Below are 25,223 nucleotides of genomic sequence, written 5' to 3'. Positions count from 1 at the left end.
AATGATTGAACTTTAAGAATTAACGTTATTATTTTCATACTGAATAACATGATCCCACCAACAGATAATGGAAACTTGCAATCAATATTGAATTGAAAACTTGACCCTACACCCTTCATTTGATTGGTCAGAGGAATTATCATTATACAGCCAATGCCACTTTTTTATTTAGCCTGTTCTTCATGTTGTAAATGTATGCCCATTTTTCTTGATAAAAATGATAAACATATCAAAACTGCATTTTAGGATGTTAGAAGGAGATAAGATGTTTCAATTTTAGTTTTGTTTTCTTGTTAAGCATGCTCAGCTTATGCCTGTGGTCTCTACTTCCACAATTTAAGAGTAACAAGCATTGTTAGGTATGTGAGATGAATGAATTATTTTATAAACAAATAGCCAGCATTCTGTGTAGATCAAGAATGTTCATGATAAATCTCTTGCTCGGGGGAACAAAGAACTTTCAGTTGTCACCATGACCTGATCCAGATAATATACATTTGTGTTGCTGTTGATGAAAGCTCCATATTGAATCTGACATTGCATGTTCCCCTTATGTTGATATATGCATGTTGGTATAAATAGAAATGAGATCTGTAGATTTGGCTGGTGCTATCACCTCCTGTAAACAGCATGTCATAGACTCCGCCTCCCAGCCTAGCTCGCTCTCTTTTAATAAAAGCCACATGTGCTGGCGGAGAGGATTGAATTTCACATCAAGGAGAGTGCTGCAGCTGCCTTGGCCCACAGACCAACGGGTGCTAGTGCCTACACATTTCTTTTCCTGTCAGCCAGTGAGGCTGCCTCGTTTGCAAGCTTTGGACTACTGTGCCTTTGTGAGTCTGATTGTGCCTCATGTCTGACACAATGTCATCTTCCCCTGCTCGAGGGCCTGCCCCACCTCTTCCCGAAAAACCACCATCTGTAGCTGAGAGAGCCAGACTTTTGAGAAATAGTTTTCGGAAGGAGGAGGTGGAAAAGCCTCGTATTCAGGACAACAAAACAGCAAGTCCACTGTCTGACAAAAACTCTGGCTCTGGCTCTGGCACAAGTGGAGATCGCTCTCCCTCACCCAGTCACAATTCAGGTATTAATATTTCCCTCACCGGAGGAGTACCACGATACAATACTCAAGGGGAAAAACCTGTAGGGATATTGCAACAGGATAGCAACAAGGAAAGCAGTTCGAAGACAAATGGGATGAATCTATCGCCTGTATGTATCACCTTTTACCTTTCAACCAACCCACTTGCATGTTTATGTAGAGCAGATGGTGGGATTGTTCTTTTCCCCAAATCCTTAATAATGTATTGTAACCAGGTTCTCAACCATTTTGTTGAAGAATGTGCATCTATAATTTCCTTTGTTCACCATAGCAATTGAGGCATATGAAGGCAGATACAGCAGTCAATTTGCTGAATTGGTTTGACTGGGGGCTGGCTTTGTTGCCGTCTCTGAATGAAGCTTATGCACCTCAGTGATTCATCATGAAGGTCAAGGTTGAATGGTCTCGTTAGTAGGGCAGCCAGTTCTGGAAGATGGGAGAATAGGAAGTGTAAACACACTTGGCTGGTCCTAGCATATTATCTATGAAATCTTTTTGAACCCAATACATTTCTCTCTTCTATTCACCTTTTTTATTTCTTAAGCTGATTTCATACAGCTATTTTGGTAATAGTTTTGATTAAATTAAATTAGGTATTACCCTGTGTTGGTGAAGGACTAGGCCATGTCTGAAAGAGACAAGGAGGGGGTTGACTTAGAGGAGTCTGAGAAACCTGTAGTTAATTATTTTACTTTCTGTTATGTTGCCAATAATAAGATACAGATAATGTTTAATATTCTATGCTGTAGTGAACTATCGACAGTGTATATTTTCATTAAGTGTATGAAATCTCTTAAGATTCTTAAAACTAAGAGGTGTGTTTATAACCAATTGAAGTGTCTTGTGAATAGTAATATTTGGCAAGATGAAGCAAAAGTTACATCAGCTTTGGATGTAGATTGAGCTTTCCATTTTGTGGGCCAGTTTTTGATGCAAATAAGGGATTGATATGGAAGGCAAACAGCCATATTATAATACTAAAGGGTAAAGTTTTTACCCTTTTTTTCCCTTTAGTATTCTTGAAAATAAATATACATATTACCAAGACAAACATTATGTTACACATCAACATCTAGTAGCAGTATATACTGTGATATTCAACTACATGTGTGTATAACTTTCTTATTTAGGTAGTTAGAGGCACAGGGCTTTCTGAAATGATATGAATAAATCTTTCACCAAATACGCATGATATGGTTAGATTGAAACTCACCGTTATGAAAGTATGAATTATTGAAAATTAAGTCCCAACTAAGTTGTTTCAACAGAAGTGAAACATACATAGATTCCTTCAGAATTGATCCGAGAACCATTGATTGAATTTCTTTGCAATTTTCACTGTCATTAGAGTTTATTCATCAAAGATCAGATCTCATACGAAGACATTGAAACATTGTTAGTCTGGATCCTGTTAATCCTATAACACAGTTTCGCTGTCTTCAATTCATAAATTATAAGACCGCCTCCATGGTGTAGTGGAAAGAGCTTCTGTAAGCATGGTAAGGAGAGCAGAAGGTTGATTTTTCTATCCCCAGAGGCAAGACGTGTACCTTCCATTACGATTTCAACCATGGTCTTTAATATATTGTTGCACTGTATGTAATATGCTTGAAGATGAACATGACATCCTGTCCTAAAGTATGCTGTGTGGAGGTCATAATAGATATTACAATAACAAGTATGTGGAAGTTTTCAATTTCTACCAAGAAACAGTCTATTGACCATGTTGACTGTTATCATTACTATCTCTTCAGCTTGTTGTCTCACTGTCTCCTGCATTGCTGGACCTATCTAGCACCACATTTTGGTAGAGGAGTTGAATGGGGTCGGATAGAGATTAAGATAATCAACAACTGAAGACATCTTACATCTTATATATGCTCTTAAATAGTCATTATAGCTACATCATAGCATTTTAGGTCGGGGTATATAGTTATACCAAGGGTCCGTCCGTCTTTCTGTCTGTCCGAAAATTTTGTCTGCGCGATTTCTCTTAAACTATTCAGTGAGTTCATCTCAAACTTACTACATATAATCTGTGTCATATGGAGGGGTGCAGTCAAAAGAATTTTTTTTCTCCATTTTTTAATGAATTTTTCAAACCTTAACCCTATCCATTATTTAATTTGAAACTACTGACACACTAGGCAGGTCGGGGATATTAGTGAGCCACGCTCACTTTTGCCCTTGTTTTTTTATAATGCAAAAGCCTAACTTGAATATGACCTCATTGGGAAACTCTCGTCAATTATCAATTTCAGTGCGAAACTCTCGTCCATTATCAATTTCAGTGCGAAACTCTCGTCCATTATCAATCTCATTAAAATCAGATCTTAGTTTTCGCTACCGCTAAACAAATATCCGAGGACATCCCATTACGGGTCACGTCAGAACGACTTTCGCAAATTTTGACCGACCAATGAAATGACTGACAAGAAATCAACATTAGCTAATCAGAAGGCAGCTTTGAGCTTTACGACACTAGTTTCAAACTGGCAACTACGCTTCGAAACATATTTTGACTTATTCTCGATTAAAAATTTTAAAACTTATAAGGACATTCTGGAATGGCTTATAGATGGCCTAGATTGTATGGATATAATCAAAACCTGTAACTGTCGTTTGGAATACCCCGTGTTAAATATATCGCGGTTGCAGGCCTCAAAGTTAAAAAATTTTCAAAGGAGCCACTTGGCTCCTAAGTTATTTTTTCAAGGAGCCAAATAGAATTTCAAGGAGCCAAGGCAAAATGTAAGGAGCTAAAAGTAATGACTTGTAATTTTACTGAGCTTCTGCATAACAAAACACACAAAAATTCATTAGTTTGAATAATCAGTTTTATATCATGAACAAGAACTGTTGTTGAAGCTTTTGAGTTTTTCAGACAAACAAGCTTTAGACCATTGTGTCAGTAACATCATCAGACAAGCTTTAGAACATTACAATACTGATAATTATGTTATATTTCAACTGATGTAGTGTATCTTACAAATTCAGCATTTTTTTAATGTTCAAAATAAAAGCTAATCTATAACATCATGTTTCATTCTCCAAATGTATTTACATCAGATTATCAAATGATTTTAATGCATGTTTTCATGAAATTTATTTAGTTTTAATTTCAAAGTGCATTTAAAATTTATTAATTTATCTTCCTGTCAATTCAAAAAAAATTAAAAAAATTTAGATGGTGCCCTCATCTTGCCATATTTCGGCCACGAATATTTCAGCCAGTCCTGTTTGAATGTTCGTTTACCAGTGCCAGTGGCAGGTTTTGGTTTATCCAACGAGTTGACAGACGAATTAACACACGAATTGCTAGACGATGAAACTTCTGTGTCAGCTTCGCCATTCAAAGCATTCAGCTTTGGAGGAGCACAGTCATCATCATTTGCCGATTGACAACGTTTTGATGTTGTTTTGACTTGCGCAAATAAGGAAAAATACTTCGTGTTTTTAAACGGCGAAACGACCGCCTTAGCTGTCACCTGGGCGGATGTCGTACAGCGCATGTGTGGGTACTAAACTCTTAACATCATTAGTGCATTACTTAATAACGAAAAGCGTTTCCTTCATTCCAGGTATGGAGCTTCATATCGAAAGCGAAAACAGTACACATGGCCTAGCAGTGATCTAGTCGATGTTATTATGTTTTGATGTCGATTTTTTCACTGAAGTTACCGCACTTATATTAAAAACAATCTTTTTTAATATCTTATGACAAGAGATATTGAGTTGCCAAACTTAATTAAAGACAAGGAGCCAGTTGGCGACTGACATGAAAATACCAGTCGCAAAATACAAAACTAGACTTTGAGGCCTGCGGTTGCATGATTAGAAAACACATTCCGACTGTCACTTTCATGATCTGGTTAGCGATGCTCTGATTGGTTGGATGAAAGGTCGTTCTGACGTGACCTGTAATGGGATGTCCTCAGATCTTTGTTTAGCGATAGCAAAAACTAAGATCTGATTTTAATGAGATTGGTCCATTATAGGACTGTAAAATACATGGAGCACCAAAAATAAAGATGAAGTACAACCACAGCTATTTCCTTTGCTGTTTTAGTCTTGGTAGCTTTCCCAAAAGTGAATCTTGACTAGCAGTCCATGATGTTGCATACATAGGTGTATCCTTTGTTTGGTAGCATCATCTTTAAGTCTATCCACCAACGTGAGTTGTGATGTGTGGCTGGGATAGGTTTTTCTTGTTCTCGTAGTTTGGGGTTTCACTGAACTGTCGCATTGTTTGCACAAAACATGAACGCTAAATAAAACCGCGATATCTCTCTAACAACCTGAAACACAGAAAGTTGGATAGATTCATAAATAGCGTCAGACTTAGATGAGCAATGTTGTGATTTCTCTGGATTAGTGTTATCATTTCCGCTTTGGAAAAGGATCGTTGTTGCAGGCGTTGCATATTTCTTGCACTTTTCTTAAAAATGCTACCCAAAGTTTCATCATAGAAATAATTTTTATACACTAATACTAACCATCTTCTCATTTGCCGGAGTTGATAATATCTTGTTCCTTTTATGCTTCCCCACTTTGGATTCAGAGCCGGGTGATGTCTTTTTTTTTTGAAAATCATTCCATTATGATTTGACATTAGGTCTGTAATGTACAGGCCAAAATCTACCATGCAAATATCATGAATATGGTTGGGAATATGTTTATTCATTGTATTTATTCAAGTGTTAATATTTCAAGAACTTTCAACAGTTATAAATTATGTAACGTCTACAGTAAAACTGTAGCTTATTCATGGTGTTTGGTTATTATTTAATCAATCCTGTACTGCAGTCTGCAGTGGAGAGAGAGCGTCAGTTTATCGTTGCATATTTTAACCTATATTTAGTCACTAATTTACGCTACCAGTCGGCAAACCTCCCGATTATTCCCTGAACTGTCACAGGGTCTTTCGAAATTGGTTTCTTCCTCTGCCAGCATGAATCCACCATAATAAAACCTTCAATTTCTATGGTGTCTGGCTCCATCTTGACTTGTCTCAACTGATCGCTGTGTCTATCAGTATTAGACGTTAAACTTACATGACATCATCCCAGGCAAGGAGTTGTGACATCATCTCATACGTGATGTCATATAACAATAGAACTGATTGTTCATGGATATGACATCATTGCAAATATGACGTGATATAACAATGAGAATCCGTCACGGATTAGAGTCCTAACATAGATCTGAGTCCTACATTAATACAACAATGTAGGTTATAAGACCAAATATGTACTTCTATCATGACGTACATGAATATTAATTATACATGTATCAATTTAGACAAATGTTTTTAGTAATGACTATTTAGGAACATATAACTTATAAGATGTAAGATGTCTTTAGATGTTGATTATCTTAATTTTAGTCCTGCACATATATATAATTTCTGGTTTTACATATGCCATTAAGAATTTATATTTTTTTGTTTTTGAAGTAATTCATTCACATAGTCATTACACTTTCTTCTTAAGGGCAAAAAAAATACAAGAACAGGACCAGCAGTTTACACAATTAAAGAGCGACATTCCTAGAGTTAACTGGGCTAATTGACACTCATAAACAAGACGCCTCCTGCCTCATGATAAAACTTTTAACACCAGCTAGCTACAGATGTTTGAAAGCTAGACTGTGGTTAGCCTTTAGCACAAATAACAGTTTCTCCTATTTTATTCAAATATTAAAGATAGGGCATGAATAGTGTTGGTGCCTAAGCTTCACCGACCCCCATCATATCACCAGCCACATCACAACACAACACAACACCAAGTTTGTTAATTTCGACATCTGCATGCACGCATGCACACAATACACACACTTAATATTCTCTACTCTGGAAAACTCCTAATCAGCCAAGTTGACCCATTGTTTATGTGTCGGTTTGAGGGGACAATTTCCACATTTAGATTCCATTGAAATAGAGATTTTAGACCTATTTTGGCACATTTTATGAGAGTAGTGTAAACTAACTTTAAGAAAGACACAAATAGTTATATACCTTTCTATGATGCTTCTCTAAGAAATCAAATGCGCCGACTGACTGTACTTTGTCTGCGATAAAATACACTTTTTGAGTTACATTATGATGGACTGACGTCATGGTACTGTTTGAATTACCTCCCCTGTGATCTAACATAGCCTTGGTAACAATGTTCTTTCATTACTGTAAGATGGCGCATCCACTTCACTTTTCTGTGAAAGAGTTTCTTTAAACTTGTCGAATACTTGAATATTATTACCTGAGGAGAAATATGTCAAGATTATGTCCACCATCTCTCGTGTCACTGTGTCGGGCGTTTGTGCCCTAAGAATCATGTATGTCTCTCAGGACAAAGGAATGAGCGATCCTTGAAAAGTTTCATAACCACGTGTACATCTGTTGCTCAGTGTTCAGCATTTAAGAATATACAGCAGTCAAACAAAACGACTACTGTTGCTCTTCCTCTGCCATGACCATCCCACGGCAACACCATAGCAACCCCAGGCCGTCAATTCACATTGATTTACAGGATCAGTTTGTGCTTCCCGCCCCGGAAAGTACACTTTTGCTGTAGTCTGCTATAACATTAGTGGCTAGAAATAAAGTTGCAACTTGTACAACAGAAAACACCTCAACTGACAATAACGAACTTCGGCTATGTTTGCATGTTAGCTCGGCACCACAATGTGCTTGTGGAATGTTCCGAGTCATGTGATAAAATTGAAGCAAATTAATATAAAAGTTGTTTTTTTAAAATCTTCTTAATACTGCTTCAATTTATGGATAACCGCAAACTGAATGGACAATTAAATGTGACCTATTTTTTAATAATAAACAACCCATTTTAGTGGTGTTGTATTGTGTTTTAAACATTGATATGTCTCATAACGTAAGGGTACGGCCAATTAGATGGAACAACCCGTCAGTTAGCCCTGTTTGGGAAATCTTATTTTAGGGCTCCACTCATTACAGGTTTCTTTTTAAACTCATCTCTAATAAAACAAAGTTAGTCTAAAGTTTGGCATCTTTGAAAAATAATAAAGTTTGCTCTACCCTCATCATGCTCATGTATAGTGTAGTAAAGTATAGTTTTGACCAAAGCTATTATAATGTCAGAGCAATAACTATAATAGTTCAGGGCAAAACTAAACTTTATTACACTATGCATAGACATAGACCAATCTCTATTTCTTGAATATATATAATATGTACTTATATATAGTTATATGGCAGTGTTGAACAATGATTGTAACTGTGTTACATTGTTTCTTTTGAGTTTCTGGGACGCTCATTGCTTTCCTTTTGGACAGTGATCAGTCATCAGGAATGTAGTACTTTTTAATTGAAGTTGTGGTCAGGAAGTTACAATATTATTTTATTAGCTCAACGGGTCCGAAGGACCAAGGTAAGGTTATGCCATACCGTGGTGTCCGTCATCCGTCCTTCAGTCGCCTGTATGCGTCCGTACATCAATAGTTTATTCAAACGACTTCTTCTTCTGAACCACTAATTGGAAATTAATGAAATTTGACTGGAAGCATCCCTAGGTGGTGGGGATTCAAAATTGTACAAATGGTGGGACTGACCCCCCAAGGGGCGTGGCGAGATAGGGGTAATTTGGCTATATTGCTTTAAACGACTTCCTCCCTGGAACTAAGAGTTACATATCAACCATATTTGGTTGGTAGCATCCCTAGATGTTGGGGATTCAAAACTGTACTAATGGTGGGGCTGATCCCCCCAAGGGGCGGGGCGGGGCAGGGCGGGGCAGGGCGGGGCAGGGCGGGGCAGGGCGAGATAGGGGTAATTTGGCTATATTGCTTTAAACGACTTCCTCTCTGGAACTAAGAGATAGATATCAACCATATTTGGTTGAAAGCATTCTCCAATGGTGGGGATTCAAATTTGAGAAATGGAGGGGCTGAACCCTACTCCCACCCCCAGGGACTAAAGGGCGGGGCTAAAAAGAGTTGATTGCGTAAATATCCAGGTTAGCAATACAGGCCCCATGGGCCTCTTGTTATTTAGATGCTAGTGTGCTGTGAAAACTTTCGGTGCGGTTTACCGTGGACGGTGATAGTGTTTTATAGAAACACATGGAATGTTCTTTGTTGTGAGGGTGCTGAGTAGAAATGTCCAGTAGCTAGGTAGACTATATTGATAGTGGGACAATTGCGTGTTTAGATATATATCACGCATTTCATCGCTTCAGGACCAGCTTTCATTTTAGGATCACTCATCATCCCTGATTCCCTGCGTTCCCCATCTCAGTAGCTTGACCACTGTTGCAGCTGGATGAATATGATATTATCACTGAGTTTTGATATCACCATTGTATTTTTGTATTTGATACTGACCACTGCCATTATATTATACACTGTCATTGAATATTGCAATACCACTCTATTGTGTACTGTCATCGTAATTGCTGTGGCAGTAGTTTGTGTTCATTTTAAAAAAAACAGTCACAAGGCTAAAAAAATATATTAAAAAATGTTTCTTAGGTAATGACTTTTGAAAAAGTAGTGCAGGCGGGTGTAACCAAATTAACCTTTTTGAACAATCAAGCTGGGAATGGGCCTCCCTATCAATGTATTCCTTGATGAGCAAAATAATGATACATTTCTCATGGTCTAATTTGAAACAGCTTGTTGGTCACCATGCTAGATCTTCTAAGCTTCCAAACTTTTGTACTTTCGTACTTTCGTAAATCACAGTTCTCAACTTCATTGAATCTTAATGTTTTCCAATTCATGCTATAAAATTAGTTAGTTAGTTTGTTCGTTAAAACTTAATGTTGCATTGGCATTATTTCAGCCATATGGCGATGAGAACAAGTTGATATTTTCACAAGTGAGACATCAATGCAAATTTATATTATAAAACACATTTTGTCAAATATACGTGACAAAATGATATGCATGATACCCCAGCAGGATTTATGTCATCACTTTAGCTACTGGTGGTTGTGCACAATACTAGCCAATATTAAAAGATTCTCAGCAATGAGTTGGCTTAAAACACTGGTTGATGATTGTTACATTTTTATCCCCCGCCACAAAGTGGAAGGGGGATACAGGAATGGGTGCCATCCGTCCTTCCGCCGTCAGTCCGTCCGTCACGTTCCATTTCCGGAGCAGAACACAAAAACCATGAGAGATATCTTAACCAAACTTGGCACATAGGTATGTCTAGTGGTGAACTGGTGCCTTTTGATAGTTTGGGATGTTTAATAGAAATATTTTTCGAGTTTCCATGGCAACGACTTTGACTTAGACCGAAAATGGTGGTAGTCCTCGTTTCCGGAGCAGATCTTGAAAACCGTACAATATTGCTTCATCAAACTTGGCACATAGACAGGTGTAGTAGTGAACTGGTGCCTTTTGATACTTTGGGATTTAAAAAAAAATTAAAAAATTGAGTTAACCTGGCAACAACTTTGCCATAGACTGAAAATGGCGGTAGTGCACGTTTCCGGAGCAGATCTTGAAAACCGTACTAATTTCTTCACCAAACTTGGCAAATGACTGGTGCCGTTTGATAGTTTGGGATTTTTTTAAGAAATTATTTTTCGAGTTTCCCAGGCAACGACTTTGACTTAAACTGAAAATGGTGGTAGTACTCATTTCTGGAGCAGCTCTTGAAAACCTTACATTATTTCTTCACCAAACTTGGCACATAAATAGGTCTAGTGAAAAACAGGGGGACTTTAACCTCCTGGACAGAGCCTTCAGTAATGTCAGTTTGTAAAATCATCACACCAAATTTAAAAACAAGCATTTCATTATTCACATACATATTTAAAAATTATTATACAGACGATACAGTATGTTGTTTGTTGACAATGGATTTTTTAATAGTAATGTCAGTTTGTAAAATCATCACACCAAATTTAAAAACAAGCATTTCATTATTCACATACATATTTAAAAATTATTATACAGACGATACAGTATGTTGTTTGTTGACAATGGATTTTTTAATAAATGATTCTAAACGCACCAAACGGTGAATGGTACCGGATGTCACTCAGGAGGTTATTGGACTCCAAGAAACAGATTAATCGATTGTTGACCATGCGCTCCATGGTTTTACAAACACAGCTAGTTACTGATATTGGACGGTAATTGGAAGGATCTGTATATTTGTATAGGAATGGAGGGAAATTTCCGGTTGTCCATATTTCATCCAGTATGTTACTAGTGGTGTAACGATACGGCGATACAATATTGTCTCCCGATGCACAGCCCACGATACGATGCATCGATTTGGAAAGCATGTATCGCAATACATACGATATTTTCATAACACAGTTTTACCTACCGTATTTTCTTGAGTATAGTGCGCACTTTTTTTCCAAAATACACAGCTGTGTAGAAAGGGTTCCGCATTATACACGAATTAATGAGTTTTGATGTTTTTCCCCCATGGAAAGACATTACCGTGAGCACGTAACACCGGAAATACCATGTCAACAAATCCATACTGAAGTTCGCAAATTATTCATGTAATTACACTGTCTGGCTATAAAAAAGTGTTCTTTGTATATCTGGACTTATGTTTGTAACTTATTTCATTAATTTTATTCAAAATTCCTTTTAATATTGTTTTAATTAATTTCGGCGAAATCGTGTGTGAAGCGATCGGAAGATCGCACAACTCACCGTTATTAACAGCAACCACGATCAGATTACCGCTATTGACGCCTTGAAAGGAATTTCAGTTGACAGAGAATGGATACACATATCATAAATGCCATACTTTGATTTGTTAAAAGTCAGGTTTGTTTTTGTTGGAAGATTCTATGTCAACACGTAATTCTCACGATCACGCGATCACGTGCACGGGAGCCTTGACGGTGACTGGTCAGACTGGTTCCATGTAAAAAATAATACCCGGCAATAGCGATCAGCTGCTCCGCTTAGGGTTATTATTATTTTAAATATGTTTAGTAAAAGCTGCATCTAAATTAACAATATATTGGAATATATCATTCCTGATAAAAAAATAGTTTCAGATACATCTTTTGTCGATCCTTGCATTAAAATACTGTAAAGTTATATCATTGGGTGTGTCTTGACCGAATCACCGGTAGATTCCAAGAAAACGTGTGTACATGTACAGCTGATTGCTGTGTCCAGCTTAGTTTACGAGAAAATACACATGGTAACCTTAATCCCTGGATATAAAACTATGCCTAGCTGAACAAAAAATACAATTTAAACGGTAAATCAACATGTCTGGTGATTTTTTTTATCTCAAATTTAGAATTTGTACTGACGAAGTTTCTCATCACCTGTTCGTTTGCCGGACTTCGCTGAAGGGGTACAGTGTAATTTTTTTCTGCGCATAATATTCAAATTTCTTTTTTTCAAAAATATTGAACCTGCTAGAGGGGCGTGCGCACTATACTCAAGAAAATACATGAAATACATGGGCGGATACAGCTTTTTTGAAAGGGGGGGGGGGGGGGGGGGGGGTGCACAATTAAGATCTATTTATTGTCTTTGGTGGTAATTTATACAGAAATAAAGATTTTTTTTTGGAAATAAAAAGGGGGATGGGGGGTGCGCCCATGAAATACGTTAACAGTTTCAAAGCCAGTTTGTTGTTTCAGTAAAACATAATGTATTGCTGACAATTTGCTATAACAGTAAATAAACACCTTATATCTTCTTCAACTGTACTTGTCACATCTTTTAGATAGCAGAAAGACATCAACTTGGCTTAGCTTGTACCAGTAAACACTGTATCATGATACGTATCGTATCGCAACCCCTGTATCGCGACCCTCCCGTATCGTTACACCTCTATATATTACTATGTAAAGTTTCTAGACATGAATCAGGGAAGTGTTTCAGGAGCTGATAGTGGATGTTGTCGGCTCCTGCTGCAGTGTCATAGGCTTGCCCTAGGGCAGTATGTAATTCATTGAGTGAAAATGTTTCCTTTTAGTCCTCACCATTATCAGTTAAAATTTACTTTTTTCTTTTCCTGCTTTTTTTGAAACCTCTGAAACGGAGGGTTATAATTGGATGTTGAGGAACGATTTGCCAAAGTTTCACCAAGCTTGGTGGCAATTTCAGATTTAGTGGTTAATAGTGTATTACCATCTTTGAGAAATTGGCACTAGTCCTGTAGTCCTTGCCAAACTGGCCAATAGTTAAGGTATCATAAGGACTAGTAGCAGTTTGCCATTTATAAGGGTGCCGCTATATGTTATCATTATAAGGACTAGTGGAACAAAAATGTTAGTTTCTACCCCTGTTTGATAGGCATTACTTAGAAGTTGACGGATGACAAGGTAGACACAATTTTATCGATAACAACTTCTTTAATACTAATCCACGTCAGGATCGTGAGATTGTGCGGCAGCATCTTCAAAATCGCTTTTTTATTGCTGTGGAAACTGCTCGACAGACCATGGGGACAAACCAGCGACACATTAGTGCGGACACTGTGCGTCAACGATTGACGAGCAGACACCTCCACTGTCACAGGCCATACCAAGGACCCATTCTGAAACCACATCATCGCCGGTGGGCAACACAGCACCAGCATTGGTGCCACCAGCAGTGGAGAAGAGTCCTCTTCTCAGACGAGAGCCGTTGCTGTATCTCAACAGCAGATGGCAGAGAGAGAGTCTGGCGACGCCGTTGGAAACGTTATTCAGATGCTTGTGTTGTTGAGGGAGACTCGTGGGTTGGTCCAATCATCATGGTGTGGGGTGGAATTGGTCTTGCACAGAGGGTCGGCCCTGTGGTCTTCCAGAACATCGGTCCTGGGAGAGGCAATGGTGTCACAGCAGCTCGGTACATTGATCAAGTCTTGAGTCCACACGCCATATCTCATTTGGCACATCGCCACAACCACGAGTTTCAGCATGGTAACGCCTGTGCACACACAGCAAGAGCAACAAGAGGCTTCCTCCAGCAGAGTGGCATCAGAACCATGCAGTTGCCTGCCCTCAGTCCCGATTTTAATCCCATTTAGCACCTGTGGGACGAGATTCAAAGATGGCTGAATGACGTCCGACCAAGGCGGACAACTGCAGCTGAACTGCGTCATGTGTTCCTCAGAGTGTGGGTTCAAGTGCCTATGGCCTTCATCAACCGCCTCATCCATTCCATGTATCGACGTTGCACAGCAGTCATCAATGCACATAGCGGACTCAAGAGATACTGACTTGTAATGCCATTTTCCCAGAGACTAGTGTTGTGTTTCACTTTAAGAACATTTGACACTTTAATTTCAACCTTGATGATCAGTTTTGCCACGTTTCATATTTTTAATATGTCTCAAAGTATGTTTACAGTGTTTTGACAAATAAGGTTTCTCATATATCTATTCATGGGGACGTTTCTTTTGCGGTTCAGTATATATTTATGTTTTCATGATGAAGATTTGGACTTAAATGAACATGAGGCTGGACCAGGAGAATATGTTGTCTACTGATGACTCTTGTTATTTCTGATATTAATGAGTACTTTCTGTGATATGTCTGGATAGATCTGAGGATGCATGGCATAAATGTTAAAGATAGCATCTACTGTGTATAATTGGCTTGTTTATGCTGTCTGTAAGGCAAGAGGTATTAACATAGTAGAAGAATTATACCTTCAACGTTGATTAGTCAAATAAGGCACAAGTTTTTGAGGTTGGTGGTTTTCTTGTGGCTTTAATTGTGTTCTGAATGTTGTGTCTTCTCTTGAAAACTACATCAATGTAGCAGCTAGTACAACAGACAATACAGAACATCATGAAGAAATCTCAGAAATTTCCCCGTAAAAAAACTGCGACCTTTGTGATCACCCTCTGCTACTTTGGAACAGTTAGGAAAATAATCCAGAGACTCTTAAAAAATCAGGCCAACATTGATGTAGTTTTCAGGAGAAGTAACACCATTCATAACACAATTAAAGCTGCAGGAAAACCACCATCCAGCCACAAACTTTAACCATCAAGAGCAGTATATATTATTGGAGAAACATCTAGGCCCCTCAAAACCTGAATTAAAGAACATCAAAGTTCAGTCTCCAAAGATGACTCTAAATCAGCACTATCAGACCATATCCGTGACAATCCAAGCCACAGCATCCAGTAGGATAAAGTCAAAGCCCTCACCACCAACCTCAAAGACTTCAAAATCAGAAAACTAGAGGAAGCCATCAACATCAAAAGACCCCAGGCATACCATAACTCATCAAAGACCCCAATCAGTCATGAATACTCTTTTTGTTTATTTTACTCGCTTCACCCTTTTGTTTTATATTACTGACTTGGTCGGTCAGTTTGTTTACTACTCTTTTTGTGTACATAGCAGGCTTCTCCACTCCGGTGTAATTACGTCTGATATCTTCTCTACTGTATAAACACTGCCTCCTACCTGTATATATATATATACTTGTCAACCATCACTTGCTTGACAACGGTATGAGAACCTACACTGAAATGTTGCTCCCAGTTGTAATAAAGAAGTTGTTCATCCATAAATCTTATCCTTACTTAACACCCTATATGCTTTTAATTAAAAAAATTCTGGCAGCTCATAGCCAAGATAGGTTGATTGTCATTTGACCCAAAACGTTTAAGTTTTGTTATAAAGGTAGCTGGAGGCATGGAACTTTATGTTTTGATGACTAACTTATAACGGGTAGCTAGACAGCAACACGGATCAGATACATGCAAGTGGCACCTTAATATGAACATTTTTAGTTTCAGGTAATAAATAAATAATTCTTTAATGCCTCTGAAGGTTCCAGAACTTGATCTTACGTTGTAACCTGCAGCTGAATTTGGCATGCATCATGTTACTTTACATTTTATTCAGGAATTTTGTATATAAGCATCATATCTTCTCTTCTTATACACAAGGGTTGGTGGTATACAGTTGCCTGATTGTTTCAGATGAATGCAGCAAAGAGAGAAGCCTTTTTTCGTGGAGGTAGCGGGGATGGACCCACCACAAAGTTTGACCCTTCTGCTCGTCTTGGATATGACAGAGAAAGAGTGAAGGAAAAGGAATATATGAGAGATACCGAGCTTGATAAGGAGAAGGAACGGGAGAAAAAGTATGGTGACACACACAAAGAACTGGAAGGATATGTAGGTTTTGCAAATCTCCCAAATCAGGTGTACAGAAAGTCTGTGAAGAGAGGCTTTGAATTCACACTGATGGTAGTTGGTGAGTTGCTCTTTTTTGCCTTCATGATAATACTCATATGACGTATATTCTAGGGCAAGTTTGATTCAACTTGGTCTTCACGAAAAAGTTTGCAAGGCGACTAGCAATCTGTCCGATAAATTCAAAAGTGTGCAAATTCAAACTTGTGTCTGACAATTTTGTATCCTCCCTGACAAATGTGAAACTAAAACATGACATAATAGTGATAATAATAAATTCTTATTTTGATGTTTAAGGGATTTCTGGTCAAAAAGTGATGTTTACAAAGTACTTCAACTAAGTTCAAGTCTCGTTAATCCGACACGCGTTAATCCATTGGCTTTATCCGATACTAATGATGGGAACCGATTAAATCAGTGCTATATAGACCTGTTAATCAGACAGTCATGAAGTGGAAGGGGGACATTGGAATGGGTGCTGTCCGTCCATCTTTCTGTCAGTCCGTCACGTTTCGTTTCCGGAGCAGAACTAAAAAAACATGAGATATATTTAAATTAAACTTGGCACATAGATAGGTCTCTATGGCATCTCAGAAATCATTTACACATTCTATAAAAAGATCCATGCAGAGTTGTCTGAGAACCTTTACCATAATTACTAGGACTGTTACGATTCACTCACATATTCTGTGAATGGAACCATATCCATTCGTGAATTAAATTCTTTATTTGTGGCCACTTGAATCGAATATTTATGAATATGCAAGCATGTGCATTTACATACCCTGTACCTAAAAATATCCATAAGAACATTATATGCATAGATTTCTTCAGAGACAACACTCTTATAATATTTAATTTGAGCAGATACTAGTACCTTGATTAGTGCAGTATATAAATGTAGAATATATTAATAATTAACAAACCATGTCAAATAATTTATGTTGTTTATGTTTCACTGAATATTACAAAAATACCTCAACTGCTGACTTGTTATTGTATTCGTGAATTAATATTCGTATTCGTGATACAGATCGTATTAGCCTCATTGTGCAGCCCTAATAAATACCTAATTAAGATGAATACCACTTGACTTGAAATTTAAAGCCCAGTCTGGTCTAGTGTATACAATGCTCAGTGGGGTCAGATCAAGGAAAGGCCCAAAACTTGTAGGTTTTGATGAACACTTAATTGTAGTAAACAAAAAAGCACTGGATGATATTACTAGAATGTGGAATGAAAGGATGGTCACCTGGACACACCTTGTAGAGAACAGTCATGGTGATGGACTCAATGTCGCTCTCGCTTGAATGTTTGATCACTTAGATGTTTGATCACTCAGTGCTTATTTTGAAGATGTGAAGAATGATAAGTTTGTCGGTGGGGTTCATGTTTTGTGTTTTTTACAGAAACTCACAACAATGATTACAGTTAAAACCTCCAAGGATATCAAGTCTATACAGGAGGCACTACACATTGTATTTGCTGTGTTTGTGTTTCAAGAACACTGTCCAGCTATGTGATATAATGTCATCTCACAGTATTGAATACATTTCCTTTCTTGTGGGCAAGTTCTGCATTGCTTATGTGTGTGTTCCTCTAAAGGTGCCATGGATACAGTTGTCACATTCACTTGCTGTTCATGCAGAAACTTCAGGATCTCTCCAAGCAGTATGAATGTGAACATGTCCTAGTTACTGGGAATTTCGTGATCGGAGTGAAAAACTGAAATTTGAAGATTTCTTTAATGTGCAAAAAATGACTCAACTCATTAACTCTCCAACTCACTGTCTTGGAGCTACATTGGACTTGATTTTTACTGATCATGCCAGTGCTGTGGCTTTCCAGGATGCCAGTCTACTACTCAGATCATCAAATGACTGGTGCTGTACTTCTCAGTACACCTCTTGATAACCCCTGCTCTCAATGATTTCTAAGTAAAGTAAGAACTCCCTTCCTTCCCTGATCATTGTAGGTAATAACATAACTCATCACAAATACAGTTACATATTCTATCGTAAACATGCAGATGGCAAGAAACACCAGGGGCTAATGGCTTGCACACAACCAGACATGTCATATTGATCATGTTGATGGGGGATATGAGTATTTCATGCTTGTTTTATTTTGTCTTTGTAGAAATATTTTTGAATAAGAGAATTATATTTCTGGGACTTTATGTCAGCATGGAGATGAAGAAACCTAATATTAAATTCTAAGTGGGTCATTGAATTGATGACTGAATGCAGGCAGGCAGGCTCGCACCTTTCTAGCAGGCTGCCACAGATGTGTCACCAGATGTATTTGTAATTCATCCTAGAGAGGTTTCTGTCCAAGTGTCCAAATCTCTTAACGATGAAGGTGGAAGATTTGGTTCACTCGTATAGTGAATAATGAATGTAAAATGACTTTCCTTTGTATATTTAATCAAATAACCATGATGCAATTTACTTTTATTAGCATCTGTTGTATGTTGCAGGTGAATCTGGTTTGGGAAAATCAACACTTATCAATTCTCTCTTCCTCACTGACTTGTACAGTGGGGACTACCCTGGTCCTTCACATCGCATCAAGAAGACCGTCAGTGTAAGTACAGAGTTTTACAGAGATTTGTTTACATAATTTAACAGGCATGATCTCTTGGGTTTAACCCTTATTGCACCTCTATTTCTGTGTTTTTGTCTGGAGATAAACTGGTGATATTACCTTTAAAGGCAAGTGTCATAGAGGCAACAAGGAAAAATGGTTGCATCATTTCTTCTGGCAGCATGTATGTGTTATCTGGAATAACATATAAAATGTTTATTTTACTTTCTATCCCATGTCTATGTCATAGCAAAAATTGGCTCAAATATCCAATAGATATTGAAGTGGTGCCCTTTGCTATTTACAGAGTTTTGAAATGTTTATTTTTATTTTTATTTTTGAACTTTGTCTCGAAAGGGGATGGTGTATTTCATTTCCGGAGCACAACTTGAAAACCATGAAAGACTTTTCATCCAAACCTGGTTCATGTATTAACCAAGGGCTGAAGTAGTGCCTTTTGCTATTTAGGAATTTTTCAAAATTTGATGTTTCCCTGTTTTCATGGACACAAGTTAGCTTAGCTGAAACAGAGGCAGTTGTCTTTTCCGAAGCAGAACTAAACAACTGTTCATCATTTTTCATCCAAACTTGATACATGTATTAATTAGGGGTAAAAGTGGTGCCTTTTGCTATTTAGGAATTTCTAAAAACTAAAAAATATTCCTGTTTCCATGGCAACAAATTTGACTTTGACTCTGTTCATACTGTTGTGTACCTGACATGGAAGTATAGTTTTGATCGGACCATATCTCTAAAACTAACAGGTATTCTTTCATGGCACTTTGCACACACAAAGACCAGGTTGTCAATTGGTGCCTTTTGCCATTAAGGCATTTTTAGAAGAAAAATAAAATTCCTTTTCCATGGCAGCAAGTTTGATTTTGACTCTGTTCATACTGTTGTGTACCTGACATAGAAGTATAGTTTTGATCGCTCAATAACTACTCCTGTATACGGACAAACAGATTGGATAGAAATTCTCTCATCAAGTTGGACTTAAAGTAACAGTCAGATGATTTGTTCTTTCCAATTTGTAGGGACTGGAGGATTTGACATCTACTGATGCCCCTTGTTTTATGTTTCAACTTAGACTAAAAAAACTCTAGGCTATAACTCTCAAACTAATGAATATTTTTTGCATGAAACAATACATGTGCAATAACCATATGCTCTACTATAGCCTTTTCATATTTTTCAATTTTTAATTTTTGGTAATTGTTGTGTTTCCATGGAAACAATTTTGACTAAGTCTCAAGCAAGTAGCATTTGTTTCATGCCAAAATTCGACAGTTATAATGAATGTTTCTGCATGAAACCATTATCTTTCCAGGCTATAATTTGCTATTATTGTTTTTCAGATTTGCAAATACTTTTACAGTAACAACTTGGAACTATTGTATCAACAAAATGGAATGCACAGATATATGTTTTTGAGTAAAAACACATTCTAGTTAGATCTAGATCAGTCTAGCGGTGAACTAGTGCCTTTTAATATGACTTGAGATTTTGAAAATACTTGACAGCAGTATTTACAACTAGGATGCATGTGGACATGCTATGGTTCTTGTTGTCAAAGGTGAAGTGTACCCTAGCTGGCAATTCAATTTCCACCTTATACTTAGATACCACATTCAACGCTACATTGTAATAACAATGTGCATTAACTTACGGCATTTGGGACCTCGGTCGTGTCCTCCCATGGCTGCTCCTTGTGCTTTGTACCCTTACCACACCCTCACAACCTGCTACATCATGCTGTTTCTCATCGCCACAGTGTGGGGATGTGTTTGAGTTTGTAGAGAATTATTTTATTTTTTTTAATTATTATTATTCCTCCGATGAACACAACATCTTATAGTGCAGATTACGAGGGAGAAACACCAGGATGGCAACAAGTGGAAGCGCACTTTCTCAACTAGTGATCCACATACTTTATATTGTGACTGTACCGGCCAATGCAAATCATTACATCGATGTTCACTGTGCTCTCAATTATCGAAGTAAAATTTTAATTATGTCCGCAAGTGTCAGAACCGTTAACCAACGATCAAATTCTGTCTCTAAAGATACAGAACATGGGCCTTCAAATATGAAGAAACCAAAAGACTCCCCCATTACAGCAGTCCGTTCTAAGATTTCTGTCGTCAATCAGCTCAAGGCATCTACCGTCACGCCGCTATGGTTGGAGGACGATACCGTGTCAGTTTTCTGAAAGATGACATTCCTTCCAAATCTACGACCACACCTGGTTCCTGTACGCTAACAACGCCTAAGTGATTTCTTCACCAGCTACCATGGATCATCACAATATTCCAAAAGATAAATATCCTATGACATCATAGACAAGCCACCCAGTATGTCCTGACCCTCAGCCGAGAGGAGTTTTTCATCCCCAGCGCCCTCCCTATTCAGATCGACATTGACAGCCGGATCGACATCGACCTGAGGATCCTGATCAATCGAACCTCAGATCATCATCGACATGAAGCCAGGTCTTGATCGACAGATTCGGATCTTCGGCTCCAGATTCAGATCTACTGCGACATATGGATCGACATCAGCTAGAGGATCTACATTGACACCAGGATTGCCATCCCTGCTTGGATCGACATCATTACCCCTCGCCTACGGATCGATATTGACATTTTGACTTCTACCCATATGCTTCTACTGGACGTTACTTAGATCAACATGTGGGTCTAAATTGATTTCCTCCTCTTCCGGATTGACAGCCGCTGATGGATCACTATCGCTGTACACCTCCGAGGGATCGACATTGATACCAATTTCCTATGTATCGACATCAAGATAGACATCGATACCTGTTTCCTGAGTATCGACAACCATACCTGTTGCCTACGGATCAACATCAGGATCGACATCTTATGATCTACTTTCGGATCAACATGAAAGTGTAGTACCTAATCAACATTGGGATCGATATATTATAGTATGCATCTCTAAGAGGAAGAATTTCACAACTATATTCACATACCGTATTCGACGTAATAAGCGCCCACGGCTATAATTGCAAATATATTGGCTAGTGAACCATCCCAATTAGCACCCTTCTGATTGATCAATGTACACAAGACTTATTTATTTGTGTATAATATGCACTCATGTGTTCTATGCACTCGTAATTACGGGCTATTAAATTCTGGAAAAATATATCTGTCGTGTATAATGCGCACAGACTTTTCTTTTGTATCATTTCAGGCTGTCAGCATAAACCACGAAATTTACGATCTTTCAGCTCTTTCACCAAAATTATATTCTAATAAGAGCCCCCTATTTCTAAATTTGAGAGATTTTAATACGTCAAATACGGTATGTCAGGAGCACGACACACACCTGTGATCAAAGTCATTATCTAAAGATACAGAGCTTGGACCATCAGCTACAAAGAAACCTAACAAGTTAATTCAACGGCAGTACGATGGACTATTTTCATTTTCCCCTGCCAAAATTTAAATCGCACCCAGTCACCTCTCATGCCAAGTTTGGGTTACTCAAGATCTATTCTCTACCGGGATCTCAAGGTCCGGTCCATGAATACTGACAACACCCAAGTTAATACCTCCCCGCCAGCCACGGATCGACTTACAGCACTTACCGAAGAGAGGCCACCATTACCTTGAGCAGGGAGGTGACTTCTATTCCCCGTATCCAATAGGGATGAACAATGTAAAAATCTAAATACTGACCCTCACAGGATTGAGTTTCTCTCCAGGACTCTCACCAGCGATTAAGAAGTTAGTAGATGTCACTTTCTCCAGAAGGATGACGGGAGTCGGGAATGCAAGCGCACTTCCTCTCCAGATCGACATCAACAGCCAGATAGGCATCGTGATGAGGAGTGTTATTGATCTGAAGATTCAAATTGATATCGACAGGAGGATCAACTTTGACAAGCAGATTGATATCAAACTGATGATCCCAAAGGTCGATATCAAGACATCAAGTAGGGGATCAACATTAATGCGCCACTCCTTGGGTTCGACATTAACATCAGCATTGATACGCTTTCCAGCGGATCAACATCAGCATGAGTTGTCATCATCACCCTTGTTCATTACTTAACTGTTTACATCATCCCGGCTTTTATCAGCGACGTTCTCTCAGTCTGATATTCAAGCTTTGGTATAGATCATATCTACTGCTCTTAGTGTACATGCCTTGCTTTAGTACATCACACTTAGTCTACATGATATTTCAAAGAGAGAACTATTGTCCTCACGGGGGTATCTTTCAGTCAACATTAAACCGACACCAATCAGACAGGAAAGATCGGTGGGAGTGTTCGTTGAACCCTCACCTTAAGCGGAGATGTGACTTTTATGAACTGGATAATCGCCTGTCTCAAGCAGTATTCATTTCAGAAACTGGAAAAGTGGGTCCTAATGATTTCTTCCTTTCTGAGAATTTGGGACATTCAATGAAACCAGGGGACGCACAAATAGTTTTGAAATAAAGACAAAAAAGTTTTTTTGCTGTCCATCAGAAATTTTACTTCTCTGTGTCACTTAATATAGTCACATACTGTGACATTTTCACTTTTCTCTTTTCACATGTTTATTCACTTTTCAAAGACAGTTCATTCTTCCAGTCAGACAATAAGTATTACACTTTCTTCAGTTCTTTCATTGTTTCAGCAGTCATTTTCAAGAAAGCAATTGTAAACTCAACACAATACATCAGTATGCATACAAAATAACATCAAAACCAACAAACATCAATTGGCCTCTTCATTATCTACAGACCGCCTCCATGGTCTAGTGGTAGAGCGTCCGCCCTGAGAGCAAAAGCTGTTAAAGGATGGTACTTGTTTGTTACCCTGCCTATAAACAAGGACTTGTCGGCTCAGAGTTAGTATACTTTCTTTGTGGGGTATTCATGTTAAACTGCGGCATGGTATCTCAGTGGGCTAGCATTTTAATACAAGATACAGAGCTTGGAGCATACTAGCATTAGCCAGAACTAGTAAAAAGGTAATGTTATCACACTGAAAACACATTGTGGTATGTAATGATATCTGAGGTCTTCTAGAAATGGTGGTGAGAGGGCTGCTTCTGTTTTTGAAAGGCTAACAAATAATTTTGTGTTTTGCTTGTAACTTCGAGTTATTTATATGTTATTTTACATATTGCAGGTTGACACAACAACCGTGCTTCTCAAGGAAAATGGGGTTCAGCTGAAACTGACCACAGTTGATACACCAGGGTTCGGGGATGCTGTGGACAACAGCAATTGGTGAGATTTACTTTCAAATGCTGATAGTTTTTCATTTGTTCATCTCAACAGCTGGAAGTAATGTTATGTTGTCATGAAAATAAGATAATTAAGCATCCCAACACTTAAGGTTTTTCTCTTAATTTCTAAGCCTCCACTGCACTTTTTTAAATTTACTGTAAAGTATTTTCTGTATTGGCTGAAGTTTTATAAATATCACCCTTTGTGTGAGCCATCATAGTGGAAAGGTTTTGAGTTACCTGCATTCAATTTCAAGGCCACTGGAAAGGTTCTTTTTGGTGTTCTGCTTCTTTTTGTTATGAACCATCCCCATGTGTTGGTATGACATCTTTATGCGGCTTAGTTCCCACATTTTCAACTTGAAATAATATAACATGTGCTTTGGGTCATTAAACCGGAAGTTCATATGACTTCCTTATTAAGGTTGCAAGAGGCAGAACACTTAATGTTTGAAACTGCTCTTCGTTTTTCCTAAATCATAAGTTGGTTGGTTGGTTTGTTGTTTAATGCCTCACTCAGCTATATGACGTCAGTCTGTAAATAATCAAGTCTGGTCCAGACAATCCAGTGATTAATATCATGAACATCGATCGACGCATTTAGGATCGATGACATGCACCAACCAAATCAGAGAGCCTGACCACCCGATCCTCTCTCTTACGACAAGCATAGTCGCCTTTTACAGCAAGCATGTGTTGCTGAAGACCTATTCTAGCCCTGATCTTCACGGGTCCAACACCGTATGCAGAGCAATTAATTTCTTTTTTGGTTTACAGATCCGCCGACATGAAAAAGAGCAAAATCCGATTAAAATAAAACTGACTTTTCTGATAAAATAATTTTTCATATCACTAACTCTAATGATTTAAAAAATAAATAAATAAGTTGAAATGAAAAGACTAAGTTAACATGAAACATTGCTCAAATTAGTTTGTCTTGAAAAAAGGATTTATTGTGAAACACTAAAATAATCAACAGCAAAGTCTTTATCTCTGTTGTTTAGGCAGGAAAATGGCAACATTTAAGTGCCTCATGAGTGCAAATGATGGGCATAAATATACAGGTTTGGTCAGCTACCATATTTTCTTGAGTATACTGCCCACTTTTTTTCCAGAAAATACAGGTGTGTTGAAGGGGGTGCGCATTATACACACCTACAGT

At 38.1% G+C, this 25,223-nt stretch overlaps 1 protein-coding gene across 3 annotated transcripts in view; it reads left to right on the top strand.

The window, feature by feature from the left end:
- Positions 1–25,223, top strand: part of LOC124123237 (septin-7-like) — a 112,450-nt gene that overhangs the window by 11,546 nt on the left and 75,681 nt on the right. For 2 of the 3 annotated variants that reach the window (XM_046486539.2, XM_046486538.2), the window contains exons 3-5: positions 16,008–16,284; positions 18,703–18,809; positions 23,962–24,062. In XM_046486539.2, coding sequence (XP_046342495.1) covers positions 16,008–16,284; positions 18,703–18,809; positions 23,962–24,062 — 485 coding nt within the window. Of the gene's footprint in view, positions 1–725; positions 1,213–16,007; positions 16,285–18,702; positions 18,810–23,961; positions 24,063–25,223 lie in introns of those variants that run through there. The other variant, XM_046486537.2, reaches the window with a different exon arrangement.

Source organism: Haliotis rufescens, unplaced genomic scaffold, assembly GCF_023055435.1.
Source record: "Haliotis rufescens isolate VD_foot unplaced genomic scaffold, xgHalRufe1.0.p SCAF_19, whole genome shotgun sequence".
Taxonomy (NCBI): Eukaryota; Metazoa; Mollusca; class Gastropoda; order Lepetellida; family Haliotidae; genus Haliotis; species Haliotis rufescens.
This window is presented reverse-complemented; position numbering and strand designations above follow the sequence as displayed.